Source organism: Alligator sinensis, unplaced genomic scaffold, assembly GCF_000455745.1.
Source record: "Alligator sinensis unplaced genomic scaffold, ASM45574v1 scaffold1391_1, whole genome shotgun sequence".
NCBI lineage: Eukaryota > Metazoa > Chordata > Crocodylia > Alligatoridae > Alligator > Alligator sinensis.
In genome coordinates this window covers 77,881-96,091 of record NW_005842761.1, presented here as the reverse complement: position 1 = coordinate 96,091, position 18,211 = coordinate 77,881, and the positions used below count along the sequence as shown (strand labels likewise).

General features: G+C 51.3%; 2 protein-coding genes across 6 annotated transcripts in view; both read right to left on the bottom strand.

Moving 5' to 3' along the window:
- The window catches only part of LOC102381259 (E3 ubiquitin-protein ligase TRIM39-like), a 14,278-nt gene extending 12,599 nt beyond the window's left edge, over positions 1-1,679 (bottom strand). For both annotated transcript variants that reach the window (XM_006034682.3, XM_025216690.1), the window contains exon 1: positions 1,123-1,679. In XM_006034682.3, coding sequence (XP_006034744.2) covers positions 1,123-1,539 — 417 coding nt within the window. In that variant the 5' untranslated portion in view covers positions 1,540-1,679. The remainder of the gene's footprint in view (positions 1-1,122) is intronic.
- Positions 1,680-4,995: 3,316 nt separating this feature from the next.
- On the bottom strand, positions 4,996-16,340 carry LOC102374680 (early activation antigen CD69-like). Of its 4 annotated transcripts, none has more exons than XM_025216720.1 (7): positions 15,868-16,340; positions 14,291-14,746; positions 13,754-14,152; positions 11,825-11,923; positions 10,815-10,978; positions 7,223-7,329; positions 4,996-6,245 (listed from the first exon to the last, which is right to left on the bottom strand). In XM_025216720.1, the coding sequence occupies exons 3-7, from the start codon at positions 13,947-13,949 to the stop codon at positions 6,083-6,085; spliced, it is 729 nt and encodes a 242-aa protein (XP_025072505.1). In that variant the 5' UTR covers positions 13,950-14,152; positions 14,291-14,746; positions 15,868-16,340; the 3' UTR covers positions 4,996-6,082. The 4 variants fall into 4 exon arrangements, with proteins under 4 accessions (XP_025072505.1, XP_025072507.1, XP_006034725.1 ...); XM_025216722.1 differs by having other exon boundaries at positions 16,130-16,340; XM_006034663.3 differs by lacking the exon at positions 14,291-14,746.
- Between the last annotated feature and the right edge of the window lie 1,871 nt (positions 16,341-18,211).

The following is an 18,211-nucleotide window of genomic DNA, read 5'->3' as shown; positions in this document are numbered from 1 at the left end:
GTCGGTGGCGCCCCCCAGGTGGCACCCGCCTGCTGGCACCCGGCCCAGGCGGTCCCAGGGGGCGCCACCACCGCAGAGGGAAGCACCAAGCCCTGCAGGCAGGCAGGCTCTGGGAGAAAAAATAAAAAAATCAGGCTCCTTGCCACTTTTTTTTTTTCTTCAATTAAGCCTGCCTGCATGAGCTGCCATTGGGTCACACAGACCCTGATCTGTGCAGGGCCCAGTGCTTCCCTCCATGGTGGTGGTGTCCCCCGGGACTGCCCAGGCCAGGTGCTAGCAGGCAGGGGCCGCTGCCACTGTGGAGGGAAGCACCAGGGTCTCCTGCAGCTCAGGGACTGCTGAGTCAGCTGGCAGCTCGCCTTCCACCTCCTCCCCACCGCGGGAGAGGCAGGTAAAAATCTGGCCCCTCACCCTTGTACATGCAATGGGGGTTTAGTTCGGTTTAGTTCTGCCTAAATTGAAATGGTGGAAAAGGTGGGTTTTTAAAATCCCACTGTTTCAATTTAGGGAGAACTAAACCGAACTAAACTTCCGTCGCTTGTACAAGCACCCATAGAAACATCATGGCTAGGAGACCCCGTGGCAGAGACTTGCTGCAGCAAAACAGCGTCCAGGAAGGTGCTTTGGGAGAAGAGCCAAGAGGTAAAACCTTTGCTGCTGGCTGGTGCAAATGTTTCTGTACACTTTGTTTGCCTGCTACCATCAGCCCACAAGTTACACGTAAGTTAACAGAAAGGTTGTGCAAAGTTTCATCAGCCAGAGCTGGAGAAAGAACCCATGTCTCTGGTAGGGCAGACATGAGCCCCATCCATACTGGTGTCATGGGGCGATTCTGCCAAGCCCATATGCTTAACTCAGCCTGTCATCTCTTATGTCATAGTCCGCTACCAGGGCCAGGAATCTGCACAACCAGCATCCCCCAGTCCTTGCTAAAATAGCACTGTAACACCCCCTGGGAATACTGGTATCACATTCCTCCTGGGAGGCTGGTCCACATCGAGGATAATGGGCTATAAGTGACACCTTTAGCTCAAGTGGAGACGGGCTGTGTGGCTCACACTGTCATACAGTGGTGCTCCTGCTACTGTGATCCCCCCATGCCCCAGGCTAGCAATCACCTACCTTGTACTCCTGGGCTGCCTCCTCGATGGGGACCACAGTGTGAGCTCTGTGAGCCCGGGACTCCCTGCAAACCATACAGATGAGGGTTTGGTCCTCCTCGCAGAACAGCTTCAGGGCCTCCTGGTGTCTCTTGCACACTCTGTCCAGTTCAGGCTCTCTCACTTCCTGGGAACGTAGTTGTTTCACTAAGCTGACCATATTTCCCAGCTGCTTGTTGGGCGGAAAGTCTCTTTGCTGGATTGTTTCTCTGCAGTGAGGACAGGAGAAAGTTGGCTGTGACTCCTTCCAGCACTGGCTGATGCAGGCCCGGCAGAAGTTGTGCCCACAATCAATAGTCACCGGGTCTTTGAAATCTCCCAGGCAGATGGAGCAAGTCACTTCATACTCAGAGCTCAGAGCTAGATCCTCAGCAGCCATCACTCGTGCAAGGCAGGAAACCACCCCTGCAGCTCACTTTCAGCTTCCTTAGCTCAAAAGCTAATTTAATCTGCAGCAGCACAAGATATTTCCTTTGGTTTTTATTTTATACAACACACCACTGGCTGAGCTGGAGTGAGTCAGCCTACGGAAATGGACTTTGGAAGGACAGGAAGAAGACAGCTAGGCAACCAGTCACGTGGGTACTTGCCCTTAGAAAACCTCCATGGAGCTTTTCTTGATGGGAGTCAATGCTACTTTGACCGAAAGGCAGAGTGGGGGCCATGCTCAATGCGTGTCCATACGTCTGTGGGCACTAATGCTGTCTGTGCACACAGATTATTTACTCTGCAAATATCCCAACCCTTAGGTAAATACATTAACAGTTCCCAAGTACAAGAAAGAGTTTGACAGGGTGACCAAGTGCTCCCTAAAGGCTCAGAAAGAGGAGAGACCCTTTCCGCCCTGCCTGCCATGTGCTATTGTTATTGTTAAATACCCTGATTTTTGAACTCTTGACATTGGTGATACTGGAATTTGGCAGATATCTAGTAGAGGTTTACAGATGGTCAAAGAGTGGACAGTGAGCAGAGCTTGGGAGAAGCTCAAGGAGGCTTTAAAGTGGAGGGCAGGAGACTTCACTGGGTTGGGGGTGCTGAGTGGCCACTCTGTTGCTGGTGTTAGGACTGGGGGGAGCATGGCAAGATTGGGAAATGAGTGTAGCTGAATGCTGACAACTTTCCTGATGTTACCCCTAGTCTTGTGATACTGGGGATTTCCTTAAAGCTCCAGCTCCTGGAGTCCTTTGAGAATATTGGCTTTAATTTAAAGAAAAAAAGAAAAACAAAAAAGGAAGTGTCTGGCCCAGGTTGTAGAGAAAAGCTTGACAATCTGACCCAAGTGATTGTAAAGGCTCAACAGGGAGAATTGATAAAGAAACCAAGCCCTTTAAAAACCCCTTATGATTTTTTTTTTCAAGGCTTGCCTTGTGTGGGCAATTGCTGATGGTGATACTGGTTGAATCTCTTACAGCCCCAAAATCACTGACATAATTTTCCTTCCGGTTTTGCCTTTTGTCTCACTAGTTACCAAATTTTAATATAAAATTCCTCAGTTTTATCCCTTTTCTTGCCAGTTATTGAACATTTATATATTCTTCCATTTTAGAAGGATGTTTTTTCCTGAGTTTCTAACGCTCAGATGAAATTTCCTTAGAGCCTGGGTATTTCCCCACCCTTTAGCTGCTGCTTCTTGTAACAGGCAACAGTTACTCAGCTCTTGCCCCCAAAAGGGAGATGGGGTAAGACAGACTCAACTTCAGTGAATGCTTTTCCTCTTGATGCATCATCGTTCCACACCAGTTAAAATGCAGACCTTTGCTGATTAAAACGATCAGCTCCATATTTAATAACATCAAAGCTGTTTCTAATACTGCTGTTTCTGCTAGTGACTGTGGTATGTGCTCTATGACGCATTGGACAAGGTTTGGCTGGTAAAGGCAGAGCTGTGTGCTTCATTGTGGCTACCCAGCCCCATATTTCCTTGTCCCAACTGCTGCCCTCCCCACAGACTAGTCCAACTCCTAACCACCACCCTTAGGTGCCAATACCTTACCCTTCCTCCACTGCTGCCCCCTCCCCTCCAACTGTCATCGACTTAGGCAGTTCATAAAATCCTAAATAAAGTTTGTTAAATCACTGGACAAAATCTCAATATACATATACATTTCCCTTATTTTTGAAGGAAAACATGTTTTTTATGTAACTAGTATGGAGCATAGAGAAGACATAATCAAGAGCTTATGGACATTCACAAAAGACTGCCTGTCCTGAGCAAGATAGGAGCACAAAGAATGAACTGGACAGGGCACATCAAGAAAAGCAACAGGAAAATGCAGATTTTGGAAGCCGAGGTGGAGGATCTCAGAGCTTGACACAGACCAAGGCAAGGATGGGAGGATAATTTTTTTATGTTATCTGGAAGGGATAGGCAAAGATGTGACAAGGTGGGAGGAGACGGAAGGCTTTAGATAAGGCAGTTATAGGCCCTCGAGGACTGTGATACCAAAGAGAGAGACAGAGAGTACATTTTAAAATAAACCTATTAAATAACTGCTTATTCAATTTTAAACTAACTGAATGAAAATAAACCTCCCTGCGAGGAATAACCAAGTATTGCAATGTATTTTTATATGTATATATAGATGTTTAAACACATTTGGAGAGATAAACCCACATGCATGCAAACTTCTAAACACATTTAGTTTAAGATGGAAACTTTCTAATCTAGTTAGTACATTTCTAATGAAAGAAATAACGTAGAAGTGTTAATACCTCATGCATTTGTATAGCAAAATAGTTGTATGCAGTTAGGACATTTCTAAATAATGTTTATACACTTAGAGCACAAAGGCTGCAAAGTATTCTCAACAGAAGGGAAAAAAAAGTTGGGGGCCCACTGCTTGGTTCCGGACAGACCTCTTCTTCCGCCGCCCCTCAGAGATATCCAAGAAAGGTTCCCCAGCATAAGACACACTGCTGCCCTGTTACACACACAAGGGACAGCACTCCAACTGCTGCAGAAGTCCACATCACTCCTCCCAAATTCCCGCTATGCAAACATGACCCTTGAACCCCAGGCTGGAGGGAGCACAGCACAACTAAGCGACATGTCCAAGGCCCCAAGGGGAGTCCCAGGAAGAGATGAAGTAAAATGGGTATCAGCTGGTTTCATCAGAAAGACAGGCACTGCCCTGGAAAGAAGGTGGCTCTGTGCTCTGGTGTCTACTCTTGCCTCCGGTGTTTTTTCTGCATGCTCAATAACTCACGATTGAATTCCAGCATGTACCCTCCTTACCTTCTCTGTCGTTAGGGTTCATATAACCTCCCCAGTGCGATGAATAATCTACCCCATCCCAAGTCTAAATTTGACTTCCCCTCCAGGCCTTAGGGTCTGGTCCTTTCTTTCATTAACAAGCCTTCTGCAAGCTGAGAAGTCTCTGGTGATGCATTCCTAGACTGTAACCAAGTTATGAGCGAGAGATTCTCAACTCTGAATTTACTCCCACCATCCTCCCCTGAGGACAGTTGCCAGCTATGAAGTGTTTCATAGTTTCATAGTTGTTAGGAGCTGGAAGGAACCTTACAGATCATCGGGTTCAGCCTCCCCTGCACTTGAGCAGGAAAGACGACTGGGATCAGGTGTCCCCAGCAAGATGGGCATCAAGACACTTTCTGAAGATTGCCAGGGTCAGTGACTGTATCACCTCTGCGGGGAGTCTGTTCCAAACCCTCAATACCTGACTAGGAAAGAAGTTTTTCCTTATGTGTTATCTCTTTAACCTATACTAGGCAGTCGTGATGTCAGGAAACAGCTACCCAGTTGCCTTCTGAGGGCAAACAGGTTTGTCCAAGAGTCAAACTTCAAGAAGGAATAAGAGATAAATACAGCTGCCTTTGTTTATTTCATTTATTTGAATACTGATGCATACAAATATAGCTAGAAATATATGCCATAAAAACTTTAGGTGTCTCTGCTATGGATTCACTTCATACAGATTATTTAGTGCAACAATTGCATGAGTAATGCTCTGTGTAAAACATGGAAACCTTGTCTTGCCTCTGATAATGATCGTTTCAGCACATCTTCCTGTTGGTCACATTACTCTTTTCGATGCGACAGTGCTGTCCAAGCAACTAGGGTTGCCTGCCCTTTGGTAACAGATCATCTGCAGAGAGCTGGGGATCATGCTATAGAGTGCCTCAGAAAGGTGACTAATGCTATCAGCTGTTAATATCTGAATGTACTGAACTATCAATGGTTAATATAAGCACTGTATTAACACTGAACCGTGCAGCATAACTAATATATGATTGCTACCAATTGCCTTACAGGATTATTAAGTATATAGTAGTTACTGTCTTCTCTTCCTATTGCTCAGGCTCAGAGCAACCCCTTTCTGCAGTTTAACACTTGCATGTGTTACCTTTAGGCCATTCGGGAGCCATTAGTCATGGCAAAAGCAAATTTCTGTTTATGAAGCTGCCAGTCTGGGGAGCTATCAGCCCTTTGTTAGCACAAAGCAGCTAATCTGCAGCTCCAGTGGGCAGAGTTATTAGGACATGACTGCTTTCCACAGTGGCCTAGCAGACTTTTGGCTGGGCGCACACACAGGCTGTCTGCACTGACTGCCAGATATCCCAGCTGATGCCTCAGACAAGCTGGGCAGGGATGTGCCATATGCCAGCTCCCTTATGCTATGACAAGCAGTGATGAGCATTCACACCACCTGCCTTCCAAGATTTGCAGGTGCAACAGGGATGCACCTTGGCACTGTCCGCCTTTCAATAATACTGGTGCAGTCGGGATGTACCCTGGCACTGCCCACCTCGTAATCATACTGGTGCAGTAGGGATGCACCCTGGCACCGCCCACCTCGTAATTATACTGGTGCAGCGGGGATGCACCCTGGCACCGCCCACCTCTTATCCATGCTAATACAATGGGGGACACACCCTGGTGCCGCACCATAGGCCACTGCTGTTCATGAGGCTATCCACCTGCGTGCGCCTGGCTTCAAGTCATCCTCTGCCCTGGTTGTCCTATGGGGCTTGGTACAGACCCAGTGGCGCAGTGTGGAGCACCCTGTGGAGCCAACAAAGTTGTGGCTCAGGTAGGCACAGTTCCCGTCTGCCCGCACTCTGAACCTGTAAAACAGATACCACCGTGAATGTAGCTTTCAGCAGGCAGGGCAGCTGCTTCACACAGGCACCGGGACATGCTGCCCACAAGTGGTACTCCTGCCTCCAGACATCATCTCTGCCCCATGATACTCTGTGATAGGAGGGGGTGGCTTGTGCCTCCTTTGTGGGACTAGGGAGGATTGTAGGGCACAGGAGAGAGCTAGAGAACCAGCTTTGCAGACCAGCCTTGCTTGCCATCCCTGATCCCCAGCCTTCAGACACCTGTGAGAGGCTGAGACCAGTCACCACTGTGCCCAGTGGAGGGCTCCATAAACAAGTGACTGGGCCCAGTCCCCTCCCTTCCCCTGAAGGACCTTTATGGGGCAGTGAAAAGGCCTAAGCCCTTCCTACTATATCAAGATGAGGGATTCCTCTAAAGACCCCAAGGGGCAGTGACAAGGCTCAGCCCAGTCTATCCATCCCCGCTGGGCCACCTGCCCTGTTACTGGAGGCAGGTGACAGGGCCTTTCATGCCAAAAACTCAGACCCTCAATGAGTGAGGTCATGGCTGCAGGCAGCTGCACCAGCTATGACACACAACATCTCCACATCCCACCCTGGAAGTGGTGGCCGGCAGCCAGGCTTGTTGCACAGAAATAGCAGGCTGCTACTCAGACACTGTTCCCAACTACAGCCCTCCTCCAACAGCACCCGTGCTCCATGCACAGCATGTCACGGGCAGGATCCTAACCCAATTGTTCCTGGGGGGAGACAGGCAGGAACTGATGAGAACTGGCAGGGGGGACCTGTCTTGCTTCCCCTGTCCAAAGAATCCCCCATGGGAGTGTAGCCTCCACCAGCCAGTGTACTGAGCCGTGTATCTCGGGGATGTTGCTTCCCACTGGTTCAGCCCAAGAGCAAGGAGCTGCCTCTTTGGAGCTCAACTCCAAGCTGCAGAGCCACAGGGGCCATCTTCCCAGCACAGAAGGGAAAGGACTCACAACAGGCTGTTGAACTCTGTGCTGTTCACCCAGGTCCAGGGCTGGTCCTGCTCTCTCCTCAGGCCGATCCAGTATTCAGCCTGCCCCTTGTAGCGCATGGTGAAATTCTTTATTGGAGAAGAGGGCAATATACATTAATTCCCACCCTTGGATCACGCATGCAGTAAGTGCCCCTTCCATGCAGTTACATGGGCCACAGTGGATCTGAGTTACATTCTGCTTCGGGTCAGCACTAGCAGTCATGCACTAATCTATCTTTTTCATGGCAAGGGCTGGGGCATCTGATTTTGTCACCACTCATTGTGGAGGAAGGCCTCTGTGACAGGTGTGACACCCCTCAGTCTCCTAGTGGAAGAGGAATAACTAGGTGGAACTGCAATGCTTTTACTTAGGACTATTTGTCATGTTATACACAGGCCTGGGTGACATTTTCTTGGGTGAAAAAAAATATTTTTTCATCAGTAAATGCAGATTCAGGTGGATATGCAAAAGCATTTCAGTCAGGAAAAAAAATCCAGAAATGCCGTGCTTCAACGTTTTAAAAATGAGTTGGTTCAATTTGTGGGTTTATAGCTCAGTTTCATTTTTTAAATGTATTTTGATGTTAATGAAAAGCTCACAGACTAAGAAAATGGGACATGAAACCTATCGTTTGACTGAAAACTTTTACCACCTGTTGGTTTACCAATTTTTGAAAATTAACTCGACTTCAAGTAATATCTTTTCCACCTCAGGGGGGAAAAAACCCTGCAGCACACTTATAGGCTTGGCAGTGCTACGCTTGCTAGCACCACGGCCTAAGGGGACTTGGGGGTCATGATTGACCACAAGATGAATATGAGCCACCAGTGCGATGCCGCAGCTGGTAAAGCGAGCAAAATGTTGGTTTCATCCATAGATGCTTCTCAAGCAAATCCCAGGATGTCATCCCCCCCGCTGTACTCAGTATTGGTGAGGCCGCAGCTGGAGTTCATGCATGCAATTCTGGACTCCACAAATTAAAAAGGATGTGGAGAAGCTTGAGAGAGTCCAGAGGAGAGCCACGCACATGATCAGAGGGCAGGAGAACAGGCCTTACGATGAGAGGCTGAGAGCCATGGGACTCTTCAGCCTGGAAAAGCGCAGGCTCAGGGCGACCTGGTGGCCACCAGTAAGTATATAAGGTGTGTTCACCAGGACCTGGGGGAACGCCTGTTCACCAGAGCACCCCAGGAGATGACAAGATCAAATGGTCATGAACACTTCCAAGACCATTTCAGGCTGGACATAAGGAAAAGTTTCTTTGCTGTCCGAGCCCCCAAGGCCTGGAACAGACCCCCTCCAGAGGTGGTGCAAGCACCTACTCTGGACTCTTTTAAGAAACATTTGGACACCTATCTTGCTGAGATCCTTTGACCTTAGCTGACTTCCTGCCCCTGGGGCAAGGGCCTGGACTCAATGATCTTCCGAGGTCCCTTTCAGCCCTAATGTCTATGAAAATATTTTGGTGCTAAAAATGGACCGAAAAATTGGTTACTTCAACAGCTCTTGTTCTGTTGGTACTACTGCAATAACTGACAAAAGTGTTAGTATGTACTGGGGGGAGGAGAATCAATCCTGCTGTTTTAGGGTCTCTTACTTTTGCTGATTTTCATAAGATCCCACTCCCCTTCTAACTGAAGAAAGGGGCCTTAGGGGTAAAGCCAATAAAGGACTGTGACACCTGGATGGAATCCAGTACCGTGAGTTAGTCACCCAGGTTTTCTGTACAGGGCCTGGGGGAGTATGTGGCACCTCAAAGTGGGATCTAAACCCACAGCATGCCATCCAGAGCACTGGGGCTGGGGTGCCCTTTCTGAAGCTGAGCAGGGCTCACTCTTTCATAGACATTAGGGCTGGAAGGGACCTCGGAAGATCCAGTCCAGCCCCCTGCCCGAAGGGCAGGAAGTCAGTTGGGGTCATAGGATCCCAGCAAGATAAGCATCCAATTTACTCTTGAAGGTGTTCAATGAAGGCGCTTGAACCACCTCTGGCAGCAGGCTATTCCAGACCTTGGGGGATGGGACAGTAAAGAAATTCTTCCTTATGTCCAGCCTGAAACGGTCTTGCAGTAGTTTATAACCGTTCCACCTCGTCATCCCTTGGGGCGCTCTGGTGAACAAATGTTCCCCCAGATACTGATGGTCACCCCTGATAAACTTATAGGTGGCCATCAGATCACCCCTGAGCCTGTGCCTTTCCAGGCTAAAGAGCCCCAGGGCTCTCAGCCTGTTGTCGTAAGGTCTCTTTTCCTGACCTCTGATCATGCACGTGGCTCTTCACTGGACTCTCTCAAGCTTCTCCACATCCTTTTTGAATTGTGGGGCCCAAAACTGGACGCAGTACTTCAGCTGCGGCCTCACCAAGGCCGAGTACAAAAGGAGAATGACTTCCCGGGATCTGCTTGAGAAGCATCTATGGATGAAAGCCAGCGTTTTGGTCGCTTTACTAGCCGCAGCATCGCATTGCAGGCTCATGTTCATTGTGTGGTCAATGATGACCCCCAAGTCTCCTCCTTCCGTAGTACTAGCCAGCGTAGCACTGCCGAGCCTATAAGGATGCTGCAGATTCTCCTCCCAAGGTGGAGAACCTTGCATTTTTCAGTGTTAAACACCATCAGGTTCTCGTCCGCCCATTTGCTGAGCCTATCCAGGTCAGCCTGGATCGCCCTCTTGTCTTCAGGTGTGGATGCTTTGCCCCAGAGTTTTGTGTCATCGGTGAATTTGTCCAGTCCACTTCTGACTCCAATGTCCACATCATTAAGATGTTGAACAATATGGGTCTAAGGACAGAGCCTTGGGGGACTCCATTGGTCACAGGGCACCATGACGATTGACTTCCGTCAATTACCACCTTCTGGGTCCGACCATGGAGCCAATTCCCCAGCCAGCGGATCGTGGTGGACTCAAGGCCACAATTGGCCAGTTTCACCAAGAGGTGATCATGGGATCATTTAAAATTAATTGGGTGACAGAGCAAGTCAGAGTACAACTCTGTTGCCTATGGGGAAGGTATTCAGCTAGGAGTGGAGAGATCCATGCCCCAGTTCAGGATCCAAGGACTGTTTATGAATTTTATCCAGTGACTAATTAATATAAACAGTGGCTTGTTTTATACAGGACCTATCAGATTAGATAATCACAGCTGGCCCTTAAAATCTATGAATTACAGTAGGTTTTATGCAAACACATGTGAAGGGCCTGTGCTTGCCCCAAAGAACTAACAATCTAATTAACTGCAATCCATTAAGTATTTACATTTCCTTGGCATTATAATGGACAGGATCAAAGCTTTATTATAAAAAGTTAAAAATAAGACAGAGTTTGTGTTCCAGCTTTGTTCCCTTGATCTACCAGAGACCACACCTTGCCTGAAAATTGCTGTGGCTGGCAGAGACATCTTTGGTTGAATTATACCCCAAGGGAGAAGGGGATTCAATGCTAGAATTCACTTTTGTGGGGCCACTCCTCCCTTCTCACTGTGCAAGGCAAACAGCAAGGACTTAGCCCCATACAGAATAAACACTGGTTATGACTGGCTTGGCAGATAGTGCGGAGTGGAGTTTCTCTCTTACCATCTCCTTCTGGGTGTCAATCCTGGCCAGAGAGGCACCAAGTGAAGAGCAGGAGCTCTGACTGGAGTCCCAGCTCTTTTTATCATTTGAGAAATAATAGCATTTCCCTTGGTATTCAATCCAGTCATCTGGGCAACGCATGACAAAGGAGTCGCAATTCTTTTCTGAAAGGGGAGAGCAGCACATGATAAGAGTAGCACACATCCTTAAAGGGCGCAAGGGAAAAGGGAGCAAAGCCAGGAGATGGTACTGTAAACCAGTGCTGTTCAGCTGGTGGCCTGCAGGTCACATGCAGCCCCAGGGAGTTAACCTGCAGTCCCTGGGCTTCCAATTTGGGTGCTGCTCCCTGCATCACTCTCCTGCTACTTGCCCCCACTCCTGCAGGTAAAGCAGGGCAATGAAGCCCATGGAGCTTGCAACCAGCAGAATATGGGGACCTGAGGATGCCAAGCAGCTTATAGTGCGGCATCAGGATGGAGTGTGGGGGTGCCCATGCAGTGCAGCACAGGATGCCTGCCATGCAGCACAGCCTGTGGCTGGCATTTGGCTGGGGGCTCCTGTGCCCCTTGGCAACTCAGAAGTTGGACAGTTCTGTTGTAAACCAATGACCGCTGCCTCTCACCGGCAGTCATCAGGGCTGCATTGCCACCTTCTGGAGGGCCAAACAGCGCGCCCCTCCTGCAGTAGGGGGGAGAAGTTGGTTCCAAACACCTGTTTGGATCTGGCCATAATAACAAGGGTTAAGGGCATAGTTTTAGTTAAAAAGTTCTGCAATGAAAAAATGGTGTTTTCAATCAACCAGGAATGTTCATGGAAAGCATCTGTGGCCCACTGACTCTGGGGATTTGTCAGAAAGCTCAAAAAGTTGCTTCCTTCCCCCAGATTTGGGTTGAAAACTATTACTGTCATCAAGCTAATTTAAAAATATTCTGGCAGGGTTTTTGACAAAACAAAATGATATCCACTGGGGAAAGAATCCCAAGTGGCTCTAATAGGAAGATTACACTCACCAGCAAGAAGGGCAACTGCAATTGTCAAGGCTACTACTATGACTACCAGGACGCCTATCCCTCCACGAACAAGTGGTAACTTGTATTTAGGCAAGCAAGCTGAGGAGAGAGAGAGAGGGTCATGATGAGGGTACCCGGGAACCAGTCAGAGAGGGATGACAGAGAATTTTATCTGTATTCTAATATAATAAAAGCCTTACCACTTCCGTCTGTCTGTCCAGAACGGTCTGGGCCAAATGTGCATGCAGGGTGCTATGCGGGAAGTAGGTGTGGGGAGGGTGCAGGAGCAGGATGCAGGCTGCCACAAGGGCAGCAGGCAGGGGGCTGCAGGCAGCACCTGCCAAATGCACCACACAGCCATAGGACACGGCACGTTCCCTGTGCATGCTCCCCAAGTGAAACCATGCAGCCACAGCTCCCAACCCTCCCCGTGTGCCATGCACCCCCACACCGGGGCGTGCAGGGGGTGTGGGGCACATGGCCACAGGGTGTTGTGTGAGGAAGGGGCACATGGAGCGCTAGCAGCACCCGCCGCCTGTAGCATGCACCCACACCTACTCCTTGTGCGGCACCCTGACCCCCCTGTGAGGGGAGCACTTGCTGGCTGCAGGCCGCAGAGGTGGTGTGGCGTGGGGGGGGACCACACAGCTCCAGGCAGCCCCAAGGGGGTGGGCAGGGGGACCCGGGCAGCACCCACTGGCTGCAGCATGTGGCTGCAGGGCAGGGCGTGCCCCCCATGCCCACTCCTGGCGTGGCTGCATGCTACACACCCCACGCACCCTCTGCCACCTCCCCATGCACCAATGTGCCACACCCCCCATGAGCCCTGTGCCACACCCTTGAGCCGCTCCCCATGCCACACCCCACCCTGCGGCTGCATGCCACCCCACCACGCAGCTGCGTGCCATGCCCCTCACATGCGCCCTACACCACCCCCCAGGTCCGCTCCCCAGGCCACACAGCTGTCGAGCACTCCCTGCGCCACGGTCACTCCCCGTGCCATACTCCACGGCCACACACTACCCCACCCCCATGCTCCTTTGGGCAATGCTCCCTCACGTGCAGAGCGGTGGGGAGTGGGGCACTGACCTGACACCGCTCATCCAGCCTGTGAGGCAAGAAGATTGGGCATGACTGGACTAGATAATCCCACTGACCTGTTCTGGTCTGACCTGCTCTGAACCTAACCCTCCACCCAGCCAGGTGGGGTCAGTGCTGGTTAGAACCTGGGCCCTATTATATTATTCCTGGCAGTGATAAATGGGAAGAGTGGAAAAAGTCCCAAAGATCACTTATGAAGAGCAGTTTCACTAGCTTCATTAAAACCAGATCTTAACTAAAATGTTGCAAACACTCAAGTGGATGCTCTTGGATCAGTTTGCAATGGATTTCGCACTTCAGTTTTATACCTCTGCTTTGTAGGAGCAAGCTAAATCTCTGCCAGCTACTTCTAAACCCAAACCTGAGTCAACACGTACTGCTGCAAAGACCAAACATCTTTCCAGCTAATGAAAGAAGCAGAGCTCCTGCCTGTAAACAAGCCCTAGATTGGTTCTAAAACTGGTACTCAGCGAGGACTGTGGCACTGAGAAGATGAACCATGCTTGCTTATAAATGTAGCTGCTTTGATCTGGAAAAGCAGAGACCCCATGAACATGGGTAACTTGACAGCCACTCTTCAGGGAAGAGTACTAATCCCAGATAAATGGCAAGAGGAAATATAAAGCAAGAGGAGCACAGACGTTTAATTAACAAGGCCCAGTATTTTAGGTATGAGGCCACACCAGTGTGCCACTGGTATGGAAAGGACTAGTTCAATGTGTAACTGCACAGCAGATCCCCCTGCAGTGACCATGGAGAAGTTTCTCCCTCTCCATTCACACCCTTGGACACATGGTCCCATTTGTCTAGTTTGTGCCTGGGCAATACCTGGATTTTCTCCTTGCTCCACATCTACTGTGCCATTCTGCTTTGTGAACAGGGGTTCACTCCCAGAGGGCTGCTCTCCATTCCCATCCTTGCTGCTCTCTGTGTTTCTATTCAAATGCTGGGAAGACTCTAAGAGGCACTTCTCCTTGGAGGGGGTCCCTTCTCCCCCCACCTCTGCATTCTCAAGCTGACACATGGGCACTCTCAAGGTGACACAGGGGCCTGGGACGGCAGGATGCACAGCACTCTCCTCTCCCTGGTCAGCTCTAGGGTGGTTGCAGCAGCTGTCCACAGATTTAGAGGGTCAAGACAGACAGGACTCCTGTGGAAAAGACTGCTGTGCAAGGTACGTGTTCAGCCAGCTGCCCCGATCACCTCCACGCTGCTCTCTGCTTCCAGCTGCAAGCCAAAAGTCAGCAGTCAAGTCAGGTAAAAAGATAATAACCGCTAATTCCCCCCGGAAATGCATGCCTGTGCGGAAAGGCTGTCACATATCCCCACTGCTGCAATGGCAGAATCCAAGGGTCTTGTACTCACCCTACGCAAGTGGAAACAAGCATCCTAGCTTCAGGGCAGGGCAGAATCAGGCTCAGTGTGCCTTGTTCCTAACCACTGCCACCTCCAAGCGGAAGGAGCAGCTCTCAGACCTGCCTTTCATATGTCCAGGGCCCCCACGCTGCCATGACAGTGCTCATCTCAATCGCAGAGTAGTCTTCTAGCCCTATCCGTCTTTCCCACTTGGCTGCTCTGGGGCTCCCCTTCAACAGGAGGGCGGGGAGGGAGAATTTTAGCCTTGGCCTAGTGTTTGGTGCACTTTGCTAAGGAGTCAGATGCAGATTCAACCTCCATCTAGGTGAGGGGGAGTCTAGAACCTGTGTCTTCTGTTTCCTGAGCATGCACTTTGGCCATTTAGCTACAAAGTTCAGAGGGCTACCCTCCTCTGTCCTCCAGTTTTCCTCTGAGGTCATCTGGTGTTGAATGTGGTAGAAAAACCTACATAGGACAAAGAGGCAGATGGGTACAGCCAGGGAATTTATGCCCTTATCTCCAAACCAGCAGCATGGGGGGGCGGGCGGGCAGATACTGGTTGACAGAAGCAAGAGAGAGTCAGCTCCCAGCAGAGGATCTTCTAACTCCCTGGGACTGCCGGGTTTGGTATGTTTCCCAGGAACTGGCACAGCAACTAGAGGTGGGGCAGCGAGGCTGCCGGATTCCATTTTCCAGCAGCCCCAGCAATGGTGGTGGCTCCTTCCAGCTGCTGCTGCTGGACCCAGCCCCACTGCCTGGGCACCCTGGCTTGTCTGCTCCGCACCCACTACCAGGGCTGGGACCCGCATGGGCAGGGCAGGTGGCTGGGATGGGGCTGCAGAAGTGGGAGGGGAAGGCAGGCCTGGAAATTGTGAAAGTGTGGGGCTGGGACCTGGGGCGAATTCCCTGCAACAGGCGCTGGTTCCACGGGCACAGATGGTGGGGAGTGGATCGCAGCTGTGTCCCATCCCTAGACGTAGCCCTGGTCCCGCGCTGTCACTGCTCCAAGATCCAGGCCCTGCCCGTCCAGCCCATCCGTGGCCCCATGCTATCTGTCTGGCTGTGGGTCTTGCCTGTGCTGCTCCTGGCCACTGTCCCTGGATCTGGAGCCGGCCCTTATGGAGACCCCGGGACCATGGGGTGGTGACAGCAGAGGGCCAGGCCCAGGGCAGAGCGCAATCTGCTCCCCACCCGCCCTGCCTGCAGAACCGGCATCGCTGCAGGGGCGTGCAGGCAGCGGGCTGCGGCTCTTGCCTGGCCTTGTGCTATCACCATCCTGCGACCCCAATCCCAGCCCTGGCCCCAATCCCAGCTGCGCGCGGGGCACTTAGGGAGTTTTAGTGAGCTGTAGCAGGCTGAATCAGGAACCCCCGACCAAAACTCCCTAAGTGACCCTCCAGCCAAAATCATGGCCCACCCGCGGGTAGGGTCACAAACTGACAGGCCACGGAGCAGGAACAAATGCAGGCAGGCAGCACTACCCGCATCACTCGGGGGGAGGGAACCGGAAACACGCGTGCGGTCAGAGCAGGGTTTCTCAACCTCGCTCTTCCTGGGCTGCCCGGCCCCGGGCGCAGCGGGCATACCTGGCTGCAGAGCCCCGGGGCCCCGCGCTCCCGAGCAGCAGCAGCAGCAGCAGCGCCAAGCCTCGTGCGCCTGCCCGCGGGGCTGTGGGGCAGGGACGGGACGGGGCGGGCTGGGTGAACGCCCTGCCCTCGAGCACGTGTCTTTAGAAGCCTAATTTCCCCCGACCCGCGGAGGCGCCCCCAAACCCGCCAGTCTCCAGTCGGCGCCGGTGTCCAAGCCGGAGGTCACGGTCTCTCACGCAGGCGGCTGCTCTCTCCGCACCTGCACGTGCTCCGGCTCCGGCTCCCGCTCCGCCACCCCCCGCTCTCGTGTGCGTGCGTGTACACTACGTCTTAGACTCCTCCTCCCCTGAGGCTTCTGGGAGCTGTAGTCCAGATTACAGCCCGCAGGGTTTCTCCGGGCTGCCCCTCCCGGATGCGGCTCGTTCCCATTACGTCCAGTCCGCGCCGCGTGTCACAGAAAGACCCTTCTGCGCCTAGTCGGAGCCTGTGTGCGCCGGACTCGCCCTGCCTCCTCCTGGCACCGCTCCCTGCCCCGCCCCGCAGCCCTGCGTCAGCGTGTGGCGGGGCGGGGCCGCCTTTCTGGGGCTGCGCCGCCTTCCTGCCGCGGCTGCGTTTCTTCTGCTCGGTTGTGCCGCTGGGTGAATGCGATGCCGTGCCGCCAGCTCTGCCGTGTGCAAGCGTGCAGGAGCAGAGATGGAAGAAACTCCCTTCCTTCCACCTCCTCCTCCGTCCTCAGGCACAGATCTGCGCCCTGACGAGAGTGTGGGCTGGCAAGGGAGAGCGGGGAGTGAGTTATCAGGACAGGATGTGGCCATGGGGCAGCGGGCAGGCCGCAGTGTCGCTGGGGCAGGCGGACAGAGAACCGTGACCCCTGCTCAGGGCCAGACCATCACCCTGTTTGGGGTCAGGAGGGATTTTATCCCATGGTCAGATTTGTATAGATGGGGGAGGGGATGTCTTCCCCTGTAGCGAGACGTGGCCCTCTGCCTGGCATCTCTCGGGTATATCAACCTTTCACAGGAGCAGGACATTGGCTGCTCCGGTCCCCCTCCTTTGCCTGTGTCTGTTGTTGTGTCAGGGTTGATGGTAGTTTCACTATTTACTAAGAGGCTGGAGTATGGATTTGTATAGGATGGATAGGGAGGATCCTGCCGCAGGCAGGGGCTGGACTAGGTGACCCCTGGAAATCCCTTCCAGCCCCACTGTGCTACGATTCTGTTATATGGTCAAGATCTCCGTTTCCTTTTCAGCTCAACAAGGGGCCTTCAGCCATACAGAGGCCCTTGTTACTAGACCGAGCACCAAGCGTGAGGGCATGGAGTCCCCTAAAGAGGCCTTGGCCCCCTTGCACTGGGGTCAGCACTAACTGCGAGGACTAAGTTCTTCCTAATATCCCACCTCACTTTCTCTGTTGCTATTTAGGACTGTAGGCAAGAATTCTTGGCGACAGACGCATCAAAAACTATTTTAGAACCAGGACACAACTCTCAATTTTATTCTGACTTCCTTTCCAGAAACACTTACATGATTTCATTATTTCGGTTTTATTTCCTGGCAACAGAAAGAGAAGGGGCCTTGAGATCTATGCCTCAGCAGCTAGAGTTTGGCAGAGCTCCGCTACGTTACTCGAAAGCCAAGCCTACCAGGGAAAGCAGTATGCTTTCCACAGTGTGAATGGTCTGAGCTCACATATTTTCCTGTCTCACTGCAGTCCTGATGGCTGGCAATTAATTGTTAGGAAAACAAAAGCTGACACTCCCCCAGTATCACAGCTTGAGAACTAGGGCTTTAAGGAAAGCACTGTGCATGTTGCAATATAATGGTGAGAATGTGTATATTGCATCCAAGTTTGATCAATGTTGTTTTTTAATCAATCAGATTTTTTTTCCCTGGGATTTTTTTATGATTTCAATTAAAATATTTGTTTCCCATTAAGAACAGATTTGTTTAAAATGAAATCTGAATGTAATCATATGTTAGGGCCCCAGCTTACAAGGTTAAATCCTATTTCATTCTACATGCCAAAGTGTGTATCTGCAGTTCTTGGCATGGAGTGTATTTATGTATCACCCACCCTAGGCTATGAAGCCTGCCGTGAATTTTAGTTGGGCAAAACCCATGACTAGAGCATGTTAGAGGAGCCCATTAAGCCAGCGATCGGCAACCTTTTTGAGGTGCGGGGATTGATTGGCCGGCCCAAAGCGGGCCAGTGCTACTACTGCTTATCCCACAGCTGCAACGCAGTGCAGGCAAAGCTCTCTGTGGCTGGAAGGACACTTGAGTCCCCCTAGTCCGTGGGTTGTTGGTTGCCAACTCTTGTGCTATGTTATTAGATAGTATG

Bases quoted from the DNA above. Each gene is read 5' to 3' on its own strand.
- LOC102374680 (XM_025216720.1), bottom strand. From the start codon at position 13,949: ATGTGTCAGCTTGAGAATGCAGAGGTGGGGGGAGAAGGGACCCCCTCC. The intron at 11,924-13,753 runs GTATTGCCCAGG...CTCTCTCCTCAG, and splicing joins GGAGCAAGGAGAAAATCCAG to CTTGCTTGCCTAAATACAAG. The intron at 10,979-11,824 runs GTGAGTGTAATC...CTCCCCTTTCAG, and splicing joins TGCAGTTGCCCTTCTTGCTG to AAAAGAATTGCGACTCCTTT.